The 22,885-nt window shown below is 40.0% G+C and overlaps 1 protein-coding gene across 4 annotated transcripts in view; it reads right to left on the bottom strand.

Moving 5' to 3' along the window:
- Positions 1-2,690: 2,690 nt before the first annotated feature.
- The window catches only part of HSF2 (heat shock transcription factor 2), a 38,896-nt gene continuing 18,701 nt past the window's right edge, over positions 2,691-22,885 (bottom strand). For 3 of the 4 annotated variants that reach the window (XM_048844658.2, XM_048844661.2, XM_048844660.2), the window contains 9 exons: positions 20,916-20,991; positions 16,239-16,300; positions 16,002-16,086; positions 15,183-15,352; positions 12,872-13,141; positions 7,415-7,520; positions 4,769-4,822; positions 4,093-4,171; positions 2,691-3,658 (listed from right to left, as the gene is read on the bottom strand). In XM_048844658.2, the coding sequence (XP_048700615.2) occupies positions 3,369-3,658; positions 4,093-4,171; positions 4,769-4,822; positions 7,415-7,520; positions 12,872-13,141; positions 15,183-15,352; positions 16,002-16,086; positions 16,239-16,300; positions 20,916-20,991 (1,192 nt within the window). In that variant the 3' untranslated portion in view covers positions 2,691-3,368. The remainder of the gene's footprint in view (positions 3,659-4,092; positions 4,172-4,768; positions 4,823-7,414; positions 7,521-12,871; positions 13,142-15,182; positions 15,353-16,001; positions 16,087-16,238; positions 16,301-20,915; positions 20,992-22,885) is intronic. The other variant, XM_048844659.2, reaches the window with a different exon arrangement.

Here is a 22,885-nt window from a genome sequence, read left to right as displayed (position 1 = left end):
CTCCAGCAAGTGACCTGTGCCCCATGCTATAGAGGAAGGTGAAAAGACCTCCAGGGCCTCTTCCAATCTGCCCTGGACGAAAATTCCTTCCTGACCCCAAATACACCAATCAGCTAAACCCTGAACATATGGGCAAGATTCATCAGCCAGATACCCAGGAAAGTAGTAACTCAGATCCCATCACAGGCCATTGGGCCTATTTACCATAAATATTTAAAGATCAATTAATTACCAAAATCATGTTATCCCATCATACTATCTCCTCCATAAATTTAGAGTCTAATCTTAAAGCCAGATAGGACTTTTGCCCCCACTGCTTCCCTTAGAAGACTATTCCAAAACTTTACTCCTCTGATGGTTAGAAACCTTCATCTAATTTCAAGTCTAAACTTCCCAATGACTAGTTTATATCCATTTGTTCTTGTGTCCACATCGGTACTAAGCTTAAATAATTCCTCTCCCTCTCCAGTATTTATCCCTCTGATATATTTTTAGAGAGCAATCATATCTCCCCTCAACCTTTTTAGTTAGGCTAAACAAGCCAAGCTCCTTAAGTCTCCTTTCATAAGACAAGCTTTCCATTCCTTGGATCATCCTAGTAGCCCTTCTGTACCTGTTCCAATTTGAATTCATCTTTCTTAAACATGGGAGACCAGAACAGTACATGGTATTTCAGGTGAGGTCTCACCAGTGCTTTGTATAACCTCATCTCTACTAGAAATACCTTGACTTTCACCTTGACTTCCTGAGCCACTGAAGACAGAAGCAAATAGGTCTTAACTCAAGTGTCATCTAATAACAGCAAACATCTGGCTCATTTGGTTCCTTCTAGTAGTTAGCAGTAGCAAAGGGGCAGTACTTACTTTAATTTAGAATGACTATAGTCTTTCCTTTACTGCTTCCAGGTTCTATACTCCTACCTAGCTTAATTAACTAAGGGTTTTCTTCACTGCACCAGTTACCTCAAGCTTTTGAGTTATACATTAATACTAAGGGCATAAAGAGAACACCTTAGATGCATTTCAGCCAGCTGCCTGTACCTTCACTACATTTGAATTGTCATCTTATACATCATCCCCTGAGGACAGGTGACCAAACATTGGTTTCAAGCACTTCTTCTGGTCTGTGAACTCAGTTCTTTAGACAGAAGGGATAGCATAAACACACCCAGAGTTAGCTGACCTTATGCAGGAGCAGTGAACAGTTTGAATATTGATCACTGTGAAAATGACTGAGCACATGGAGCTCAACATGTTAGGCCTCATCTGAGTTGCAATGAGCACTGCAGGTGTGGTTCTACCACGTGTTTTAGTTACACCTGTATTCTCTTCCCCTGCCAAAACTCTTAAAATGGTCTAACCTCCCTCAATATACCTTTCATTAGATACTCTAAGCCAGTGGTTCTTACTTTTGTATTGGTGACCCCTTTCACATAGCAAGCCTTTGAGTACACCCTCCCCCATAAATATATAAAAATGTTTTTAATTTATCACCATTATAAATGCTGGATGCAAAGTGGGGTTTGGAGTGGAGGCTGACAGCTTGTGATCCCTGAGGGGCCCCAACCCCCAGTTTGAGAACCCCTGCTCTAAGCAGTATTTAGTGAAATTAACTTGATAAACTAGCAACTCAGCTAACCCATTAAGAATCTTTTCATGCCACATCAAAATTGTTTACTAAATGAATTCTTGTGTGGTACAACAGTACATGATTAGACACTTATACCAAACAGAGGCACCCTCAACAGGTGAAGCCAGAGACCTACACAGCCAGTGGCCTCTGATAGTATATAGTACACCTCACTGAGCTACTTCCATTTTAGTTGACTGTTAATTTCCTCTCAGTGTCAAAAAAATAAGCACTATATGAACTTTTGTCATAAGGTCTTATGTATTAAGAGCAGTTACTGCTATGCTTGCCAAAAGGTACTTGTTTTAATAGGAGAGTGCCTTCTGAACGAGTATGCAATAGTAGCTTTCTAGATACATTTTACAAAGTCCATTAATGGAAATATACTCAAAGCCACTACAGTTTTTACATCTACACAGGGATTAAACCCCCCCAAACAATGGCTGGCCTAAATCAGCTGACTCAGGCTCACAGTGGAAGGTCCTAGAGCAGAGGCTCCAGCCCAAGCCCAAGAGCAATTTTTAGCACTCTGAGTTTGAGTCCACTGACCTGAGCCAACTCCAGTCATGCTCTTTTATCCATGTGCAGATGTACCCTAGGTCTACAAATACATCGTTTACCGGTAGTACAGAAGATGAGCCAATGCACAAAAACTGCTGAGAATTTAAGGATTTTTTTCTGCCTGATTCAAGTAGCTTGAAACAGGTGTTTAACTGAAATGCTACAAGATCCTTACCTAACAGTGAACACAGCATTATCTGTATATAAAAACAGCATTTCATGCTCAATCATATCAAAACCTCTATTTTTACTACTATCTCAGCATGTTAATATAGTAAAGTGTACATCTTTCACTTAATACATAGCTCATGTAGAAACTGACCTGACCTCTTGAAATTTATCCCACACAATTACTGGTTTTAAATGAATTGTTCTGAAACTGAAAACTAAGATGGTCTTTTGTTGTATCACTAACATGAATTAAAGTTACTTCATCTGAAAATATGTTCTAAGCATTGACTCAAAGTGTAGACAATGTAAAAGATGACCCCTAATAAAAGTCACACTTAGATAACATTTATTTTATCAAAGTGGATGGTTCAGGTTAGAAGTACTCATGCATGCAAGTGGCTCCTGTCTGAATAAATAAAAACTTCCATGTCTCTCCTGTCATGTATGATCACACTCACTGAAGAACTAAGGCAGAACCAAAGAGTCAACTCGGTAACAGGCACTTTGTTCCCAATTCAACCAGAAAAAATACAGCTCAAGTCAGGCCTTGATGCACCCCCCCCCAAGTTTTTTAAACAAAGGTTGTAAAAATAGAAAACCAGAATACAGAAAACATTGAGTTCTACACCATACAGAGTTATTCTACTCATTCACACATAGAACCAAAAAGTCTTAAGAGCATAAAACAAAGGTCATTATGACATGAATTTTGATTACCTAGAATATTTTGTATTCTCTATAAATGCCAAATATTTGAGAACAATTAAAAAGTTTGGTATCTTAGTATGACTTGATATATGCAACTATGTCTATGTCATCTTATATAAGTACACAACTACTTAAACAGCTGTGGGGGGTGGGGGAGAGAGGGGGAAGGAGGAGGGTAGGAGAGAGATTCCACAATAGCTGGTTATACTAACCAAAGTATTTACCAAAAAACCCAGATACCAAATGATATCCTAAATAAATAGTTCGTTTTGATGAATATATACAAAGTTCCTGCTATGTTAGTTATCCAAGAATGGCATATCTGTGTCCATGGGTGCAGGAGCAAGTTCACATAAATAAAACAGTGTGGCTTCACTTGCTTCTGCCTCAGTCAGTGGCTCCAGCCGCACTAACTTGCTTTGAGTTGGTTCAGGGTCCAGGCTGCTTTCCAGAAGCTCATCCACTTCTAAGGATTTGTCTAGGGAGGACATGGTTTCAGATGTGGAGTTTCCACCCTCAACAGTTGCACCTGGACTCCCATCAAGGAATGCAAGGAGTGGAAAGGCAGTATATTGAATGAGCTGTTTATCTACACGGGAAGAAAAAGAATACTTCAGAAAGTCACTAATAGTTTACATGCACAGTGTTAATTCCAAAAATTTTAAGTGTACTTTTTACAAAGCAAACCACATTATAAAAATATTTTTGAACAAAATGGTTACTTTTTTAAAAAAACTGGACATACTATTGAAGTGTTGCAAGAAGCAAAGTAAACAATTTATTGTTCAGATTTGTCTGAAACACCAACATTTAATTAGCTTTGTCTTTGCATCTGGTGCAATGCAAATTCTTCACAGTAACTATTTTGGTTCTTGTCATGTTACCAGCACAAAGCAATCAAGCAGATAAGACCTGACTAAACAGGATATTGTTTTAACAAGTACTTCACAATTTTTCCCTCTTGCATCTTTTCAGCTATGAAGCTCTTCCTGCAAAGAAAGCCATGCCATTCGCTGTACTAACCTGATTTGGGCTTAGAACCGTGTGTGTCTTGTGAAGCAGGCTGAGGTCCATTACTCTTTGTAGTTTCTATTCCTTTTGTCTCCAAATGAAAAAAGAAATTGAAGTCAAAACTTAATCTGAAATAGGCTTTAAAAAACCCAGTCTGCATAAGTAACAAAAAGGTTACAACTGGCGAAGCTTGACAAAGTCCACGTAACTATTAAAATAACCTGCATTAGCCTGTAAAAAGATGTTACAACTGTATGGCAACTATTCATGTGGCTTAATGGATGCTGGTCTAGAAAACAACATGAAGTGAAACCCTGGTGAATCCAAATAGAAACTGAGAGATTAACATTGAGGGAGGATTACTGTTCTACAGTTAGAAGTTGGAGGAGCATTAGCTTCACTTTCCTCATCTGTAAAAATGTTAAATACTTCCCCTAGATATCATGGTGATGAACGTAGTATAAAAACCTTATCTCCCCCCCACAATTTGTGCTGTTTTTCCCTTCCAGCTACAAAGCAGAATAGGAATAAATTCAACTGCAGTTTTTGTATCCAACTTAGAGGTTTTATTCACAACAAAATATGAAAATGCTTTGTCACTTCAGTAATGGGCACAGCTAAAGGACAAACTGTTCACCAACCTCCAACTGTATTTGTATTTCTCGCTACTGTGGGCTTTGGAACTTACTTTTGTATTACTGATGTGATCTGTGGGATTCATCTGCACGGAGCTTGTAAAAAGCTGAACAAGACAAAACACCGTTTTAAAATTCCGAACGTTGGTATAAGTATAGGTCACTAAATATATGGGTGTAAATATTTTACTACACTTTATTAATTGTTTATTTTATGCAGTGCCTATAGGATCTGAGCAGGATTGGACTCCCTTTTACAAGTTTGCCATTTTGCGCAAAACATTTGCTAAGGAGAAGCCTAATTGTGGAGTAGACCTATTACATTTTGAACCTGCAGGGCACTGGTAATGCTCACAACACAGCAATGTCAGTACCATGTCTAGCTCAGAACGGTGCTGTATGTTAATCCTGCAGTTTCTGAAACACCAGATTCAGAAAAGTGTGAACTGCCACATAGTTGACCAGTTAAGTGAGAGGAATGATGTAAAGGAAAAATAAGAGAACTACGGCCCCACGGACTGAAACAGCAGTCACCTCATTCATTTGAATTATGAATGTGGCAAAAAATGTCCACTCCTCTCTCTCCCCAGCTGCTTAACTTTGAAACTTTTCATTTGGAAATTAAACCTATGAACACTAACATAGAATTCACAGTTGTACAGCACCTGCCTGGGCATGCATAATTTTTTTCCTGAACAGTACACTTTTCAATATATACAGGCAGCAGCCACTAGCTAAAACTGGATTGCCAGTCCTCTTATTCCCTTCTGTTTCCTCCTACCCAAGTGTGTCATTATTAGGCACAATTTGGAACCATTAGAATACATACTCAATTCAAAATTTTGTGGCCCAGAATATACTTGGCCCTTGAGCCTTGGGAGTGTGATAAAGAGTCAGTCTCCGCTTCCCCATTTACAAAGCAGGTCCTAAAACAGTGGTATTCAAGCTTTTTTTGGCAACCCAGTTGAAGAAAATTGTTGATGCTCACGACCCAACAGAGCTGGGGATGATGGGTGTGGAAGGGGGCGCTGGGGTGGGGTGGGGTTTGGGGTGCAAGAGGGGATCAGGGCTCTGAGCTGCGAGCTCTGGGGTGGGGCCAGGGATGAGGGGGTTGGGGTGCAGGAAAGGGCTCCAGGTGTGTGTGTGGGGGTGCTCGGGGCTGGGGCAGGGGACTGGGGCACGAGCTTACCTCTGGCAGCTCCCAGCCAGCGGCACAGCCAGGGTGCAGAGGCAGGCTTCCTGCCTGTCCTGGCACCGTGCTGCGCCCCAGATAGGGTGACCAGACAGCAAATGTGAAAAATTGGGATGGGGGTGGGTGTTAATAGGAGTCTATATAAGAAAAAACCCAAAATCGGGACTGTCCCTATAAAATTGGAACACCTGGTCTCCCTAGCCCCTGAAGCAGCAAGCAGGTCCAGATCCTAGGCAGAGATGCGCGCAAGCGGCTCCATGCAGCTCTTGCCTGCAGGCAGCACCCCCCCCCCCCCAGCTCCCATTGGCCAGTTTCCAGCCAATGGGAATGCGGAGCCAGCGCATGAAGCCCCTTGGCCCTGCCTACAGGCCGCTTCCAGGTGCGGTGTGGTGTCAGAACAGGTAGGGACTTGTTTTTACTGGCTGGCTGCCAGAGTCCCCGAGTGCTGAGCAAGGTGACCCAGTAACTTGCATTCCGCGACCCACTATTGGGTCGCGACCTGAAAGTTTGCATCCGATGAAGTGAGCTGTAGCTCATGAAAGCTTATGCTCAAATAAATTGGTTAGTCTCTAAGGTGCCACAAGTACTCCTTTTCTTTTTGCGAATACGGACTAACACGGCTGTTACTCTGAGACCTGAACTTTGAAAACCACTGTGCTAGAACTTCTACCTCATGGCTTCAGGCCTGATCCAATCTTTGGTTCCCTTATCCACTTTTGGCCAACTTCACGGAAGTACACAGAGTTCTAGTCAACAGTACCAGTTCTACTAAACATACATAAATTGGTGTAGCAGTTAAAAGAGCATGGACTTCAGGGGCATTTGGAAGCACTATACCAGTACTGAAGCATGCACTATGATTTGTGTTTCCTTCCTCCCCATTTTTTTTTTTTTTTAAGGGAAGAAAAAAAAGTGCCACATTTGCACATGTGGCACAGCTAAAGTAATAAGTGTCAGGAAATACAAAAGATTTCTACATTAATATTAATTCTGCTACTTTGGAGACAAACTTTTGCATATCTGTTTCCTTGTTATAAAGGCTTTATGTTAAAATGTTTAGTATGCAATATACAGGATAAGCAATAAGACTAAATTGTAACTGTAGAAATGTTTGAATTTGATTTTAATTTTATAATTGTGCAGCCTTTAAAGATGCATGAACTTTTTTGCATTAAAACTTTAAACAAAGCTTTATGATACAAATATCCTCTTGAAAAATGAAAAGGAGGACTTGTGGCACTTTAGAGACTAAAATTTATTTGAGCGTAAGCTTTCGTGAGCTACATGCATCACATTCATCAGATGCATCCGATGAAGTGAGCTTTAGCTCACGAAAGCTTACGCTCAAATAAATTTGTTAGTCTCTAAAGTGCCACAAGTCCTCCTTTTCATTTCGCATATACAGACTAACACGGCTGCTACTCTGAAACCTCTTGAGAAATGTGTATCCTATATGATCTTGTTCATTACAAAACAAAAAACAGAGAAAGTTACTAGAAATACATACATCAACCAGAAGATCTGGGTCTATGCTGAACTGTCGTCCTGACAGCATGGCTTGGAAGTCCTCTAAACTGCAATCAATACTGTCAAGATAATCCAATAGCTCAACTCTGGAAGATAGAAAAGAAAGAGGATTTTGTGTTCTGAAATAGCAGCAACATTTCTACTGACCGCATGAAAAGAAAAAAAAAAAAATCAAGTGAGGTGCAGGGTACCTATGAAAATTTGTTATAGAGATACAGAAGCTTTATAATTCAGCCATTGGAATAGGTATATGTAACAGTACCATCATCACTGCTTGTTTAAAACGGCACTGGCAAGTGCTGATACGATATTTCTCTCTGCCTGATGTCAAACAGTTAAGAACGTTTGACAGGATTGTCAATTTATACATCTGACATTCACAAATCAATAGGCTGTGACCCACTCACAACGCTGCTGTTTCCACAATAAAGGAGAGCAGAAGTCACTTTCAGTTAATTAGAATTATTTTTAAAGCTGAAAGTAAATCCTTTTATATTACAAGGCAACAGTACAAAAGTAATCAGATGGTTGCATGCGGGGATGAAAAAGAAGAATGCAAAAGTGATTCAAAAGACAATTAAAAAAGAACACCACATTCCACCAGCAAGTGCTGATTGCAATTAATGTAAGTAAGTTAGTTATTTCCTCTGCTATACAATATATACTCTAAAGACAATGTAGTAGCCTTTAGCTTTTGTTTTTAACTGAAACCATGTAAAAAAAAACAAAAACAAAAAACACCTTTAGAGTGCAATAATAAAAGTCTGTCAGAGGCTTTGAAAAAAAAAAAAAAAAAAAAAAGAGTTCATATCCAGCAAGGAAAAAAAATAAAAATCCATTCTTAAGGTGACCTGCAAGGAGGGAGGGACTGATTTTGTGCCCTTATTTGATTTTTTTTATGATACATAACGAGGACCTGAATGAGCAAAATACACATTACAAAGATGTTTCACATTTAAAATTTAGACTATGTCTATCTAGGCTGGAAGACTATGACCAGAAAACCAGTAAAATGCTGTCATCACAAAAGTAAAGGAAGTGCAAATATAGCATTTGAAAAAAGGGAATCTTAGACTAATAAAAAACAAAGTTTTAAATGTCACCTATTTAACTGAAGTAACATTTTGGATGAAGGAAGGTCTTTAATTTTAACAAATACTTCCACCGTTCAAATTATGGTGCAAGAAGTAACAGTAAATATCCTCAAGACCTCCCCGGAGTAGACCTCTAGCAAAAACAGGAAAGACCAGGATTGCTGATATTTCTATGATAAAAAAACATATAGGACAATATTTTTTAAATAGCTTTCAAGACTTCTTTATATATAGTATTCTGAGTTCTCCGTTTTCACCATTTTTTTTTTTTTTTTTTTTTTAAATTAAAGGAGTTCAGGTTTTACTAATTAACATCTGTGGATTAATCCACTCAATTTTTTCTCCCAGGTACTTATTTTTGTTAAACATTAACGCTTTACACAATTGTTATGTCCTGCAGCTCTGCAGTGTAAAAACACAGCACACACATGGTGAAGGTCAGAAAAATGAAACAACGTTAATATTGTGCTAAGACGTTGCCTTCCCTATTTCTTTGCGTCTGTTTAGTGCGGCGCTAAGTTTAAACAATCTATCCTCCACAGAAAAAGTTAAAAAAAAGTAAACATAGGGTGAAAACATTAATATATGCCTGAATATCAACAAGAAAATCAGTGCTTAGAAATTGTCAATGAAAGTAAAGATGGGAGTGAAAAGGATGCATTGTGCTGCAAGGACTACAGCATTGAGGTCAGGGCTCATGCTGACAGAACAAAAACAAGCATGTTGAAAGCGAATGACACGAAGCAACAAGACGACACAGTCAGGGAAAGTGTGGGACCCTTACTGAATGGGGGAAGTCAACACAGTGACAGATGTGGAAAAAGCTGAAGTACCCAATGCTTTTTTTTTCCCCTCAGTCTTCACAGACAAGGTCAGCTCCCAGACTGCTGCATGGGGAGGGAGTGAGCAGCCCTCAGTGTTAAAAACAGGTTAAAGACTATTTAAAAAAGCTGGATGTGCACAAGTCCATGAGTCCAGATCTAATGCATCCAAGGGTGCTGAGAGAGTTGGCTGATGTGATTGCAGAGCCATTGGCCATTATCTTTGAAAATTCATGGCGATCGGGGGAGGTCCCGGATGATTGGAAAAAGGCAAATATAGTGCCCATATTTAAAAAAGGAAAGAGAGAGAACCCGGGGAACTACAGACTCACTTCAGTCCCCGGCAAAATCATGGAGCAGATCCTCGAGGAATCCATTTTGAAGCACTTGGAGGAGAGGAAAGTGATCAGGAACAGTCAGCATGGATTCACCAAGGGCAAGTCATGCCTGACCAACCTGACTGCCTTCTATGAGGAGATAACTGGCTCTGTGGAGATGGGGAAAGGGGTGGATGTGATCTTGACTTTAGCAAAGCTTCTGATATGGTCTCCCACTGTATTCTTGCCAGCAAGTTAAAAAAAGTATGGATTGGATCCAAAGTGGACAGAAAGCTGGCTAGATTGTCAGACTCAACAGGTAGTGATCGGCTCGATGTCTAGCTGGCAGCTGGTATCAAGCGGAGTGCCCCAGCGGTTGGTGCTGGGGCTTGTTTTGTTCAACATCTTCATCAATGATCTGGGTGATGGGATTAATTGCACCCTTAGCAAGTTCACAGATGACACTAAGCTATAGGGACAGGTAGATACACTGGAGGGTAGGGATAGGGTCCAGAGTGACCTAGACAAATTGGAGGATTGGGCCAAAAGAAATCTGAGGAGATTCAACAAGGACAAGTGCAGAGTCCTGCACTTAGGAAGGAAGACTCCCATGCACCGCTACAGGCTGGGGACTGACTGGCTAAACAGCAGTTCTGCAGAAAAGGACCTGGGGAATACAGTGGACGAGAAGTTGGATATGAGTCAGCAGTGTGCCCTCATTGCCAAGAAGGCCAATGGCATATTGGACTGTATTAGTAGGAGCATTGCCAGCAGATAGAGGGAAGTGATTATTCCTCTCTATTCGGCATTGGTAAGGCCACACCTGAAGTACTGCGTCCAGTTTTGGTCCCCCCCACTACAGAAGGGATGTGGACAAATTGGAGAGTGTCCAACGGAGGGCAACGAAAATGATTAGGGGACTGGGGCACATGACTTATGAGGAGAGGCTGAGGGAACTGGGGTTATTTAGTCTGCGGAAGAGAAGAGTGAGCAGGATTTGATAGCAACCTTCAACTACCTGAAGGGGAGTTCCTAAAGAGGATGGAACTAGGCTGTTCTCAGTGGTGGCAGAAGACAGAACAAGCAGCAATGGTCTCAAGTTGCAGTGGGGGAGGTCTAGGCTGGATATTAAGAAACACGATTTCGCGAGGAAGGTAGTGGAATCTCCATCCTTAGAGGTTTTTAAGGCCCGGCTTGACAAAGCCTTGGCTGGGATAATTTAGTTGGTGTTGGTCCTGCTTTGAGTAGGGGATTGGAATAGATGACCTCCTGAGGTCTCTTCCAACCCTAATATTCTATGATTCTAAGAAAGTGAGCTTCAGGATAAACAGTCAATACCAGGAGCTTTCACCAGGGCTTCCATGAAAGAGAAGATTGTGTCAATGAATTTGTGTGTGCTCTTTGTTTCACTGGACAACCACTCTTAATTGCAGAGGGGCCTACTGGTGACGCTGTGTGACAATACTGTCTACAGCCGCAAAAACCCTTCCTAATGCAGACAACCTCACTCGTAAGTTTCTAAAAGAAAAATGACAGTGCTTTAGTATATAAACAGATAGAATGAATTAATGGGAATGTGGTGTCTAGATTGATTTTTGACAAATCTTCTGATGCTTTGGTCTATCCAATTCTTGGACTTTTGTTTTCGTTTTTTATTTCACGGACATGTTTGAAATGTACCAACAAATGTGGGAAAATGTGGCCACAACGAACACAGATTCTGCTTCTGACATGGCTAAGTTTGCATGGGAGATTAAACTCAATCAGAAACCGGAGCTGCTACACATTGCCTATCCTGCTCATCTGACTACTGTTGTGTGGTGTCAGCAGCTACTGTTACAGAAGAAATGAAAGACGTGAAATCTTAGATCTTTGGATTTGGGGCCATTTTCAAAAATGTGAACAAGCTGACGACTTTGCTTTACATAGTGTGAAATGAGTGCAGAGCTGACTGCCAATTACCTACCCCTGTTGTGCCACATTGGTGGATGAGCTTATACTTCGCTGCTTGTCATGTAAATAACGTGTGGACTGTGCTATGCTTCTCTAGATCATCTTGAGTTTGTTGGTTCTAAAGCAGACCCTGAAAAAACTGAAAGAAAATGACCACCAGATTCTGTGCATCCAGGCAATGTTCGTTGTTGAAAACTTGGAAACTCTGTGGGACATGTAGAAAACACTGGAGTTTTCTCCAACTACTGCCAACATGTTTGCTAATGCAGATGTTTACTAGATCCTGACAATCAAAATCTCAGCTGAATTGAGCACAAAAGCTGCAGGAGAAACATACGGTGAGAAAACCCAGCTGTTTCTGGAAATCATTCTGATTCCAGAACATGAAAAAAGTTTTTTTAAAAAAAGTTCAAAACCTTCAACACAGTGCTCAGTGAGAAATGGGAGACCATTGCCCATAATTTGAACCCCGCAGTGTTTGGTGCCAAAGATCCTTTTTGGAATCCTCAAGGTGAATTTTGCAATAGACTACGACCATTATGCCAGAGTGTTCCAGCCATTTGCTCCTGAAGATGACATTTCAAATCTGAAAAGGGACTTTACTACGGACATGAATGTGCCTAACCCTGACAATGTGAAACTTAATGTACTGGCTTTTAATGTACTGGCTTTTTGGAATAGTCATCAAGACACTTCCCAACTTCAGCAAAGGGGCACGGTGAGCTTTGAGTGTGCCCCCTGGATATATTGATGCATTTTCAAAGTTGGACTACCTCTAAGACAAAAAGAGGCTCCACATGAGTGAGGATACTTCAAAGAAAATTATGCGAGCATACGTAAACCAAGATTTGTGGAAAAACTACTAGCTCTGAGAAAGGCAAAAAGCATCTTTGAACATAGAGTTTCAGTTATACTGTAGTAAAATGTGCATATTATGAAAGGGTTTTTTTGTTTTTCCTTTTGCCCAGATTAGTTATTTTTTTTAAAACCCATTTCATCTCTGTTTTAATGTTTGGGAAAAAAAACACTAACACATTCCTAAAGTGTTTTTTTTTCTTTTTAAACAAATAAACTGAAAACATGGAACACTATTTATATACACCATAAAGCAGCAAAAGAGCACAAATTCAATCTTTGAAGAATCCTTTGCAGAGCCCCTAAGAGTCTTTCAGTGAAAGTAGTTAAAGACGCAGTTGATGAATGTATCAACTATAACTTAGTCAATTGTCTTAAACGCATCAAAGTTACTCACTTTCCAAGAAGGTTGATGTTCTGTGAAATTACTCCATTCTCACTGAGTATGGAATCCATCATTGAGACAGGGTCTTCTGCAGTAAGAGTTGACTGGTTGTTCAGTTGAACAGCACTAGACATGAGAGGGCTTGTACTGTCACTGACAGGACTGAGGGGACCACTGGCTGAGATAGTGACTGGTTCGATGTTTTTATCCCCCTGAATTACAGGGATGTTGTCATCCTCATTATCATCTTCTACAATTACAATATCAGGCGAATGACTACAACTGCAATACATAAAACAGACCATAAATGGGTTAAACTCTGAAGAGGCAACAAACTACCTCCTTCAAAGTTGTGCTATAAGGATTAAGTAGCTGCAAAGCACTCTGAATATGTAAACAGTGGCTAACTCTTTAGTTAAGGGAGTCTAGACTTCCATTCTAAGCCCCATTTTAACCTCTCACCATCTCCTCAAAGTTTTATGGCAGTAACAAAAACCATGTTTAAAATACAGTAAAAAGAATCTCAAGAAACTGGAAAAAAGATTAAGCAGCTAATGACCATCTTTAATCGAAAATATTTGGTTTTAAAATTTCCCTGTTCTCTTAATTTTAATATAACTTTCTCAGCAAAAGTAGGTTAGAAGGACAACTCCAAGCTTCATATTCAGATGAAGCTTGTTAGGGGACAGTTACAGGGCATTTTCCAGGGATTAAATACTTCAAAATCATTAAGGAATCTTAATTCTTCTGGACTGGAACTAGAAAGGATGAAGGTATCAGGCTAGAGAAAACCATTTTTATTTTACTTCATGCCTGTTTGCTACTATTTTCTAATTCTGTAGGATTAAGTTTTACAGGACCAGGAGAGAGGGGAGGAAAAAAAACCAAAAACAAAAACACAACACCTTAGAGGAACATCAATAGGTGGTTATGAGAGAAGGTGGGTACTAAGAATGGGAACTGAACATGGGGCTGGTGAAGAGAAGCCAATCTTGTCATGGCTGATGAGCTTAATTAGGCTCATTGGGCAGTTTAAGCATTTAAGTCTCACAGATGTAAGGGCGAATAGGATCCTGCGAAGTGTACTCTTCTCCCCTTTACTACATTCTAATGCTCCCCTGTCCCTATGCAAAGGATCCCAGAAATGAAAAAACCCTGCCCCACAACTCTCACAATGTTCCACATCTCATTATTATGAAGCAGGTCACAGACAGTGAAGAATCTTTTCCCTCCATGATGCCAGGGAGAAATTTTCACAAGTGTTTAAAGTACTAAGGAAATTTCACACTTTTAAATGGGTATTTTTTCCAAAGATTAATCTTCACTCAACTTATATTTTAAAAAAAGAGCATTAGAAACCCAATAACTACAACACTAAGATTTTTTTAAGTTACTTAAATTACTGATGTGTACTCCCACTTAATGACATTTTTCTGTGTGTGTAGGGGGCGGCACGGGGGGCGCAGAGAGAAAGCATCCATTTGCCAAAACCAAAACAGTAGTTTAAGTCTCAGGCAACAAAATCTGGATTTCAAATCCATAAAGCATAAAATTATACACTATTATGCAGTGTAAACCAAGGGCAACATTGGGAGACAATCCTTCAGCCAGAAGGGCTGGAGTGATCATCTGCTTTTACCTGAGAGTGTACTATAAAGACAGGTGTGGACAACAGGTAAAGTATGTAGCACAGAATTAAGGAGTAAAATGGGGGAAATGTACACAAGTTGACCCTTGAATTATAGAACTGAGAAGGCTGGAGGGCTTTACAGTCTCTAAAATAGTGAAGAAATCAATGATGGTGGTTTGCAGTCAACAAAAAATGACTGGAATGTTCAGAGGGCAGCATTTACACTTGGTAGAGGTAGCACATGACAACTACCCTCAACAGTATAAAAAACATTCAACTAGGGGGGTTCCAATCTTGTGCTAAGGAAGTAAAGACCAAGAAATTAGAATAGCATACAGATGGCACTTCTAGAAAAGTAGTATATGCCCCAGTGGTCCTTCATTTTTAAATGTTTTATTTTAGCTGAATTCTTATCCTAGCCACACTAAGCTACAACTGCAGATTTGTTCTGTGAAGCCAGTCCACAGGCCTGGAGTGCACAGGATTTGCATATGTATAGTAACTTTCAGTAACTAATATATGATTCAAAATCGCATACCTGCACTTTGATTAAGACTGCTTCCTTTACTGAAATGGAATTATACAAGATATAGCTAAATTGTATTGTGTAGATCTGAATTAGATTTTAAGGTTAGGATCTCCCTGTCTATACTGAAGTACTGAGTGCCTTCTGTACTCAAAAATATTTCTTACTTGGAAGAGTCTGACGTAGCATCCTCATTTGTTTCTGGAGTAATGGGAGCATTTTCTTCTTCACCCATAGTATTTTCTTCCTCACCAATATCATCAGTGACATCATAAATAATGATGTCATCTGAAATCTGCTCCCTCTGCTCTAGTCCCTCAGTTCTGCTGAGTGGTACCTGAGAATTATAAAAGCACAACTACTGTAAAGATAAAAAGAATCAAATTTTCAAACTAAAAATCAGACCCAAATATAATACTTCAATTAAGAGCCCTAACTGAATACCTAATTTTAAAAAAAGTTCTAGATATCCTAGGAAAACGCTTAAGACACAAGACACTTTTCCACACAGATTTATATTCATATTTTAATTATTTGGCATAAATAATTTTGTAACAGAACATTTAAACAATTAGGTATATAGCTGTAAATTTTGTTGAGTGATTAACTACTTTCATAAAATAAACTCAAGATGATAACAGTTAAAATCCACCAAAGATCAGACAATGTAAAACAAAATAAGCCAGAAACCTTGGAGAGTGATACAAAAATATATCAACACTGTAAATCAGCAAGAACAGTGTCAAAACAAAAGCTGGAAACAAACACACATTACAATGGAAATGGTTTAACTACCATGAAAATAGTTCATTGGCACACAGCTGTTATTCACTTCAAAACACTCTTCTCCCCCTCTTTTGCCTCACTTTTAGCTAATATAGCACAACTGCAGCCACTATAGGTCACTCCTGTTAATACTTGTTCACCTTTCTCCATCCCTCCAGTTGCCACATGAACAAATAATGTCCACTTCAAAATCAACTTACATGATGGTTTTTGTCAGCTGCTTCTTTGACGATCTGCTGAAACATAGTGGACTTCGGAGGTCCATTGGTATTCAGAAGTAGTGGCCTAAACCGGGAGGGGGTGGGGGAGAGAAATCAGTAGCATGAACACAACTAAAGCATGAAAAAATACTTCTAAAGAGAAAAGCAGCCCAGCAAAAGAAACCCGTATTCGCTGGTTAACATTTACAAAATTATTTTTTTCAATACCGTACTTACCGTTTGCGTTTTAGACTCACTAGCTGGTTATTCTGCACCAGAGTAACAATGAACTGTACAATCTACAAGAAAAGGAAGATAAGTAAACACTACGATGCGAGGTTTTGTCAAAAACAAACAAACAAACAAAAAAACACACCCCCAAAAAACCAAAACCAAAACAAAAAAACCCAAACAAACCCACAAACAAAACCAATAGTAGCCCACAGTAGTAAAACTACAAAGTTTATCATACTTAGAATCATAGACTTAGGAGGGACTGCAAAGGTCACCTAGTCTAACCTGCCAAGATTCAGGATTTGTGCCTAAACCATCCAAGACAGATGGATATCGAGCTTCCTTTTGAAAACCTCCAGTGAAAGAGCTTCCACAACTTCCCTAGGCAGTCTGTTCCATTATCCCCCGTTATTACAGTTAAGAAGTTTTTCCCTGAGATTTAATCTAAATCTTCAACCCATTGTCTCTTATCCTGCCCTCTGTGGCAAGACAGAACAACTTTTCTCCATCTTTTTTATGGAAGCCTTTCAAGTATTTGAAGACCATTATCACATCCCTCTTCAATCTCTTATTTTCCAAACTAAACATAATTCCCACAGTTCCTTTAGCCTTTGCTCTCATGGCTTGCATTCCATTCCTTCCAGTATTTTTGTCACTTGCTTCTGGATCCTGTCCAGTTTCTCCACATCTGTCAAATATAAACGGAAGGGTAAATACCTTTAAATCCCTCCTGGCCAGAGGAAAAACCCTTTCACATGTAAAGGGTTAAGAAGCCAAGACAACCTTGCTGGCACCTGACCAAAATGACCAATGAGGAGACAAGATTCTTTCAAAGCTGGAGTGGGAGGGGAACAAAGGGTTCTCTCTATCCGTGTTCCTTTTGCCAGGACCGGAGCAGGAACGCAGGTCAGAACTGCTGTAAAAAGTCAGTAAGCAATCTAGCTAGATATGAGTTAGATTCTGTTTTGTTTAAATGGCTGATAAAAAAAAGTTGTGCTGAATGGAATTTACATTCCTGTTTTTGTGTCTTTTTGTAACTTGAGGTTTAGCCTAGAGGGATTCTCTATGTTTTGAATCTGATTACCCTGTAAGGTACTTACCATCCTGATTTTACAGAGGTGATTCTTTTACTTTTTCTTCAATTAACATTCTTCTTCTAAGAACCTGATTGCTTTTTCATTGTTCTTAAGATCCAAGGGTTTGGGTCTGTGTTCACCTATGCAAATTGGTGAGGATTTTTATCAAGCCTTTCCCAGGAAAGGGGGTGTAGGGCTTGAGGAGACTTGGGGGGAAAAAGACGTTTCCAAGCGGGCTCTTTCCCTATTATGTTTGTTAGATGCTTGGTGGTGGTGGCAGCAAATAAAGTCCAGGGACAAAAGGTAAAATAGTTTGTACCTTGGGGAAGTTTTAACCTAAGCTGGTAAAAATAAGCTTAGGGGGTTTTTTCATGCAGGTTCCCACATCTGTACCCTAGAGAACTTCTCTGGGTAAGCCATAAGAGAAGAACATTCCAGTAGATTAACTGAAAAAAGGTACAGGTATGGATGATATCAACGGTACAGGCTGCATACACAGATAATGATGGAGTTGGTGAAATGCAGCTATGTAGACACGGAAAGACAAGAAAGGTTAACTAAACTCACTGAAAGAAAAGGAGTACTTGTGGCACCTTAGAGACTAACCAATTTATTTGAGCATAAGCTTTCGTGAGCTACAGCTCACTTCATCGGATGCATACTGTGGAAAGTGTAGAAGATCTTTTTATATACACACAAAGCATGAAAAAATACCTCCTCCCACCCCACTCTCCTGCTGGTAATAGCTTATCTAAAGTGATCACTCTCCTTACAATGTGTATGATAATCAAGGTGGACCATTTCCAGCACAAATCCAGGGTTTAACAAGAACGTCGGGGGGGTGGGGGGGGTGTAGGAAAAAACAAGGGGAAATAGGCTTGAATAGAGACTGGGAGTGGCTAAGTCATTATGCAAGGTAACCTAAGTTAGTTAATTGTATCCAATTTGCAAATGAATTCCAATTCAACAGTTTCTCGCTGGAGTCTGGATTTGAAGTTTTTTTGTTGAAGAATTGCAACTTTCATGTCTGTAATAGCGTGACCAGAGAGATTGAAGTGTTCTCCGACTGGTTTATGAATGTTATAATTCTTGACATCTGATTTGTGTCCATTTATTCTTTTACGTAGAGACTGTCCAGTTTGACCAATATACATGGCAGAGGAGCATTGCTGGCACATGATGGCATATATCACATTGGTGGATGTGCAGGTGAACGAGCCTCTGATAGTGTGGCTGATGTTGTTAGGCCCTGTGATGGTGTCCCCTGAATAGATAGGTGGGCACAGTTGGCAACGGGCTTTGTTGCAAGGATAGGTTCCTGGGTTAGTGGTTCTGTTGTGTGGTATGTGGTTGGTGGTGAGTATTTGCTTCAGGTTGGGGGGCTGTCTGTAGGCAAGGACTGGCCTGTCTCCCAAGATTTGTGAGAGTGTTGGGTCATCCTTCAGGATAGGTTGTAGATCCTTAATAATGCGTTGGAGGGGTTTTAGTTGGGGGCTGAAGGTGACGGCTAGTGGCGTTCTGTTATTTTCTTTGTAAGGCCTGTCCTGTAGTAGGTGACTTCTGGGAACTCTTCTGGCTCTATCTGTTTCTTCACTTCCGCAGGTGGGTACTGTAGTTGTAAGAATGCTTGATAGAGACCTTGTAGGTGTTTGTCTCTGAGGGATTGGAGCAAATGCGGTTGTATCGCAGAGCTTGGCTGTAGACGATGGATCGTGTGGAGTGGTCAGGGTGAAAGCTGGAGGCATGTAGGTAGGAATAGCGGTCAGTAGGTTTCCGGTATAGGGTCGTGTTTATGTGACCATTGTTTATTAGCACTGTAGTGTCCAGGAAGTGGATCTCTTGTGTGGACTGAACCAGGCTGAGGTTGACGGTGGGATGGAAATTGTTGAAGCCATGGTGGAATTCCTCAAGGGCTTCTTTTCCATGGGTCCAGATGATGAAGATGTCATCAATATAGCGCAAGTAGAGTAAGGGCATTAGGGGACGAGAGCTGAGGAAGCGTTGCTTTAAGTCAACCATAAAAATGTTGGCATACTGTGGGGCCATGCGGGTATCCATAGCAGTGCCGCTGAGACATACTAAAATAGTTTTTGATACTGAATGTTTAGGACACTTACAACCGAAGGCCTAATCTCATTTGTTCAAGCAAGGCACATATAACTATTCTGCTACTTCAGCACTAGCCTCCACTGCACAGATTGCTTACTGTATGGTTGTCTTATGATGTGCAAATAGAAGCAAAGACCACATGTACACAGTTTTTACCTGCTGCCCAACCAGGGTATAAAACTAGGTCCCTAAAAGGTTAGACCAGTGATCTAACCTGGATGTACCATCTACAGCTTCCGTTCAACAGGCTCTTCTACTAGTGACATTAAACTACTGTATCTTGCAAATACTTCCAACAAGCAATTTCACAAGTTCACAGGAATGATCAGTGTTGTACGAAAGAGATCCTACCAACAACAAGAATATGAGTATCTTACTGAACCCCCCCACAGTAAATGCTCTATAGGTACAACATGGCAGAGATGTGATCTAACACAGGATTTCAAGTTATTTTACTAGGTAGTTTCACATGAAATTTGTGAACTGGAGGCTGTCAAAGAAATTCCCAGCAAAAACATCTTCAGAAGAGAAAAGTATTCTGTAACAAAAATGAACACAATTCACTGTCAAGTCCAAAAATCAAGAGACCCAGATGCCACATGGGAAAGAGTAAAAAAGTGAATGTTCTCTCAAATGCTCCAATATTTTACTACTCCCACAGGAACATGTGGTACAAAACACAGCTCACATTTGCTTCATTTTCTGCTCTTTAAGAAACTACTTTTAAAATTTGCTATTTACAAAAATATAGTTTTGCTTCTTTTCTTGGCAACTGATATGCTGTAAAAATAGGAATAAAGTATTTTGTTTGACTATTTTATCAGTTTCACAATTTTTTAAAATAAAAGTTCGATAAGTATTTGCTTCTATATCCTACCTACCACCAAATCTACTGATCTTCCTCTAAAAAACCCAAAATCCTATTCCTTGAGACCTTGGAATCCTGTCCACCATTGTAGCTTTGAGTTGACAGCTACATTTTTAATCTTTAACTACATACTATATGGCTTAATTCAAATTAACCTTGTAATTGTATTTCATTTTCAGCATCAATGAACCAGGTCATGCTGACATCAGCTAATAAGTGACCAAAAACATTACTTCGTTCCTAAAATGTATTTTAGAATTTAATCACTTCAATTGCTGCTAGTGCATCAAGTTATTCACACATAATTCTGCTGGGGATTCTACCAATGGAGGCATCTCCAAAACTAGGGAGGGAGGGGAAGAAGCCAATTTAAAGTTGCCCTGGAGAGGGCTTTCCTAGGAAAGTAAAGAGGCAAACACGATGGCATCCCTGTAATCCTTCAGTCTCTTTATAGATGGCCACATGCTGAGTTAACGAAGATTAAAGATCTTACTATTTTAAAGAAAACTAGATTTCACATAGCATAGACTGAGGTAGTCAGAGTAAGGACAACATAAATCAGCCTGTGCACATAAAATATATCTAATCAGATAGAAGCAGCTGTATAATCCGCAAATTAAGTCTTACCTTTCGAATAACCTGTTGCTGCTGCAAGTGTTTTGCTCTCAATTCTGCCACTTCCCTCCAAAGAGATTCATTTTCCCTGTTTCAACAAAAGTGATTTAGAAAGCTAAACTCAAACTTAAGAAAAAAAGCCCTTACGTTAATACAGTTTCACAAAAAAAAAAAAAAAAAGGTCAGGCTCTTTAAGACAATTCACAAAGTTATACATCCTTCCTATGAAGTACCATCGGCAGAAGCCTTGGAAGAAAGTTACATAGCACAGAACTCAAAGCAGCCCATGGGAATGGTCTGATTAGAGCTGGGGAAAATTTGAAAAAATAATATATTTGCCATAAAGTGCTGTTTTGGTCAACCCAAAACTATTCACAGATCTGATGCAAATTACCCAAATAATTTCAGCCAGAAGTATGGGTGGCAGTGATGCCTCTCCTGTAAGTTTTAGCTCAAACAGTTAGGATACTTGTCTGGGCTATGGGAGATCCCTCCAGTTCAGTTCCCCTTCCCGTCTGATATGGAGCAGGGATTTGAACTGCAGCGTGGGAGACCAGAGAAGAGTGCCCTAACCCCTGGGATACAGGGCAACGTGGAGCCAGCATGTCTCAACTCTCCCGTCAAAGCTGTTCCACTTTGTATAAAATACCTGAACAGTCACCAGGTCAGAGACAGAGTGAGTATTCTAATGCCTGAATGTTAGGGCATTCACATTGATGGTAGGAGACCAAGTACATGCCCCTGTTCCAGTAATGAATTTATACACTGTGAAATAGCTTCAACAGGACAGACGGAGATCCACACCAGAATATGCAATAGCCCAGTGATAAGAGCACTGTCATGCAATACACGAGACCCAATTTCAAATTGCTGTTCCATATCAGGCTGAGGGGGAAATGAACCCTTGTCTCCCAATACTAGGTGAGTGCCCTAGCCACTAACAGCTAAAGGTTATAAGAGAGACAATACCACCTCCCTCCTGCCATTTTGTGAATCTAGCCCTTCTATTCCTTTGTTTTGATGCTAAAAACTGTCTGGAAACAAAATGGTTCATTTCAGGACATACACAACATTTTCTTCAACTCCAAACAAAATTTGCTGAGTTTTTCAATTTGCCAAAGATTCTGTTCAACCCTTTTTTATTTCTTTGGAACTACCAGTGAACCAAAACCAGTTATCCTTCCTCATCAAATTATCTCTCTTCAGCTGTTATTCTATAATGTATTCTCTCCAAATTAATTATACCTTCTAAAGATTTAAAAAAAAAAAATATGAAGTCTGAGTTTCTGGGGGAATAGACAGCAGTCAAAGGGAATAAGAACCGACATGAAGAAGCAGCTGTCTATCTCAAATTGCCAGTTTGCCGACTGGAAATTTACAGAGAAGTACCCACTGTGATTAAGGCTACGTTTTAGTTATGAGCATTTTTAGTAAGAGTCACGGACAGGTCATGGGCAGAAAACAAAAATTCACAGCCTGTGACCTGTCCATGACTTTTACTATATACCCCTAAGTAAAACTTGGGCTGTGGGTGCTTGTGGGAGAGAAGAGACATGGTCCAGGACTCCTGTGGGAGCTGGTACGGAACCTCCACTGGTGATGGCGGTTGGTAGGGCTGGCAGGGGCTCCCTACCCAGCTCCACATGTCCCTGCGGCTCCCAGCTAAAAAAAAAAACCCAGTTCATTGCACGTTAACCAATAAACGGAAAACCATTTTTTAAAATATATTTGGATATTTTCAAATATTGTGATTTCAATTGCAACACAGAATACAAAGTGTACAGTGCTAACTTTGTATTTATTTTTTACAAAGATTCATATGTCCCTTCATACTTCAACCATGATTCCAGAGGATGTGCGTCCATGCTGATGACGGGTTCTGCTAGATAACAACCCAAAGCAGTGCAGACCAACGCATGTTCATTTTCATTATCAGACTCAAATACCACCAGCAGAAAGTTGATTTTCTTTTTTGGTGTTGC

Source organism: Caretta caretta, chromosome 3 (assembly GCF_965140235.1).
Source record: "Caretta caretta isolate rCarCar2 chromosome 3, rCarCar1.hap1, whole genome shotgun sequence".
Lineage (NCBI taxonomy): Eukaryota > Metazoa > Chordata > Testudines > Cheloniidae > Caretta > Caretta caretta.
This window is presented reverse-complemented; position numbering and strand designations above follow the sequence as displayed.